The sequence below is a fragment of the Aphanomyces astaci genome (assembly GCF_000520075.1).
Source record: "Aphanomyces astaci strain APO3 unplaced genomic scaffold supercont1.796, whole genome shotgun sequence".
Taxonomy (NCBI): domain Eukaryota; phylum Oomycota; class Saprolegniomycetes; order Saprolegniales; family Verrucalvaceae; genus Aphanomyces; species Aphanomyces astaci.
In genome coordinates this window covers 1-1,159 of record NW_009799059.1, presented here as the reverse complement: position 1 = coordinate 1,159, position 1,159 = coordinate 1, and the positions used below count along the sequence as shown (strand labels likewise).

The following is a 1,159-nucleotide window of genomic DNA, read 5'->3' as shown; positions in this document are numbered from 1 at the left end:
GCTCCAGTTTAGAATAAACACAGTACAATATTGGGTTTGTAAAGGTAAGCTTATTTCAAGACGCAACGTTTCGATTGTTATCCGGACAATGCCAATCAACAAAACCTCGGAAACTTAATGTTTTTCGATTGACTTGATGAGTCGATCCACAGGCAGCAAAGTACACAACAATCTATCACAGCAATTCATGCTAACGTGACTACGTTGACCATTCTATCAAATGGAGTTATGCCGCCGCCGCTTCCGACGCGAGCATGTGCGCTTGTATCTCGGCCACAGCTTTCTTCACATGCTTCGCATTCGTCAAGAGGTGGTTCGCCCCCTTGATCAAGAGCCATTCCTTGGGGTGGGCGGCAGCGGAGAACAAAGCCTCTCCCTGCTGCCACGGGATGCTCTTGTCGTGATCGCCGTGGATGACAAGGAATGGGACTTTTCCTAGGCCAACGCTCACCCCAATATCCAATGCCACCATGTCCGCAAGGTATCCATGATCTAGCGGGCGCCAAAGCTTTCCCGTAGAACTGTCCACGTCGACAGCGTCAGGAGGGAGTGGCCAATTGGGTGGCCAGTAGAACGGAGTGAGGCAGAAGCCGTCGGTTTGAGCTTGGGCTTGTTGATCGATGGAGAAATCCAAGTGCACGCCTTCCGTCGTGTCTGCGATGCCTGCGACTACAGAAATGGACCGGAGTGAAGTGTGCACGACATGATTCCGCACAAGCGACGCCAGGATCGCCCCCGTGGAGAGGCCAACTATGTGAACATGCCGCATCCGTAACTCGTGCTCGCAGAACGCAATGATAGCATCGGCATCGTCCACCTCATGGCTTAGTAGTTTGCTTCGGTAGGGTACATCATGATCGGAGCCTGGGAGCCCTGAAAAGTTGACACAGAGCAGGTCAAACGAAAGAGGCAGGAGCTCGTTCAGCTTTCTCGGGAAGCGGCTGGCAAACGCCGGAGTTACCGACGTATCTGGGTGCACGGACAGGTCGGGAAAGCCGTGGAAGTAGACGACGATGCTGGAACGCGATGGTGTGCTCGGGTCGGAAGACAGGAGGCCGAGCAGATGCCGCCGCCGCGACTTCACTGGCACATGTACGTGCTGTAATATCCGTGGCATTATATATTTCCTATCCAGATATACAGTAAGCTTAGTATGGAT

The 1,159-nt window shown here is 52.9% G+C and overlaps 1 protein-coding gene across 1 annotated transcript; it reads right to left on the bottom strand.

The window, feature by feature from the left end:
• Positions 1 to 159: 159 nt before the first annotated feature.
• On the bottom strand, positions 160 to 1,127 carry H257_19564 (hypothetical protein; the record flags this gene model as incomplete). The annotated part of the gene is made up of 1 exon (XM_009848702.1): positions 160 to 1,127. A coding segment is annotated over one exon (901 nt), but the record flags the coding sequence as incomplete, so codon positions are not given.
• Between the last annotated feature and the right edge of the window lie 32 nt (positions 1,128 to 1,159).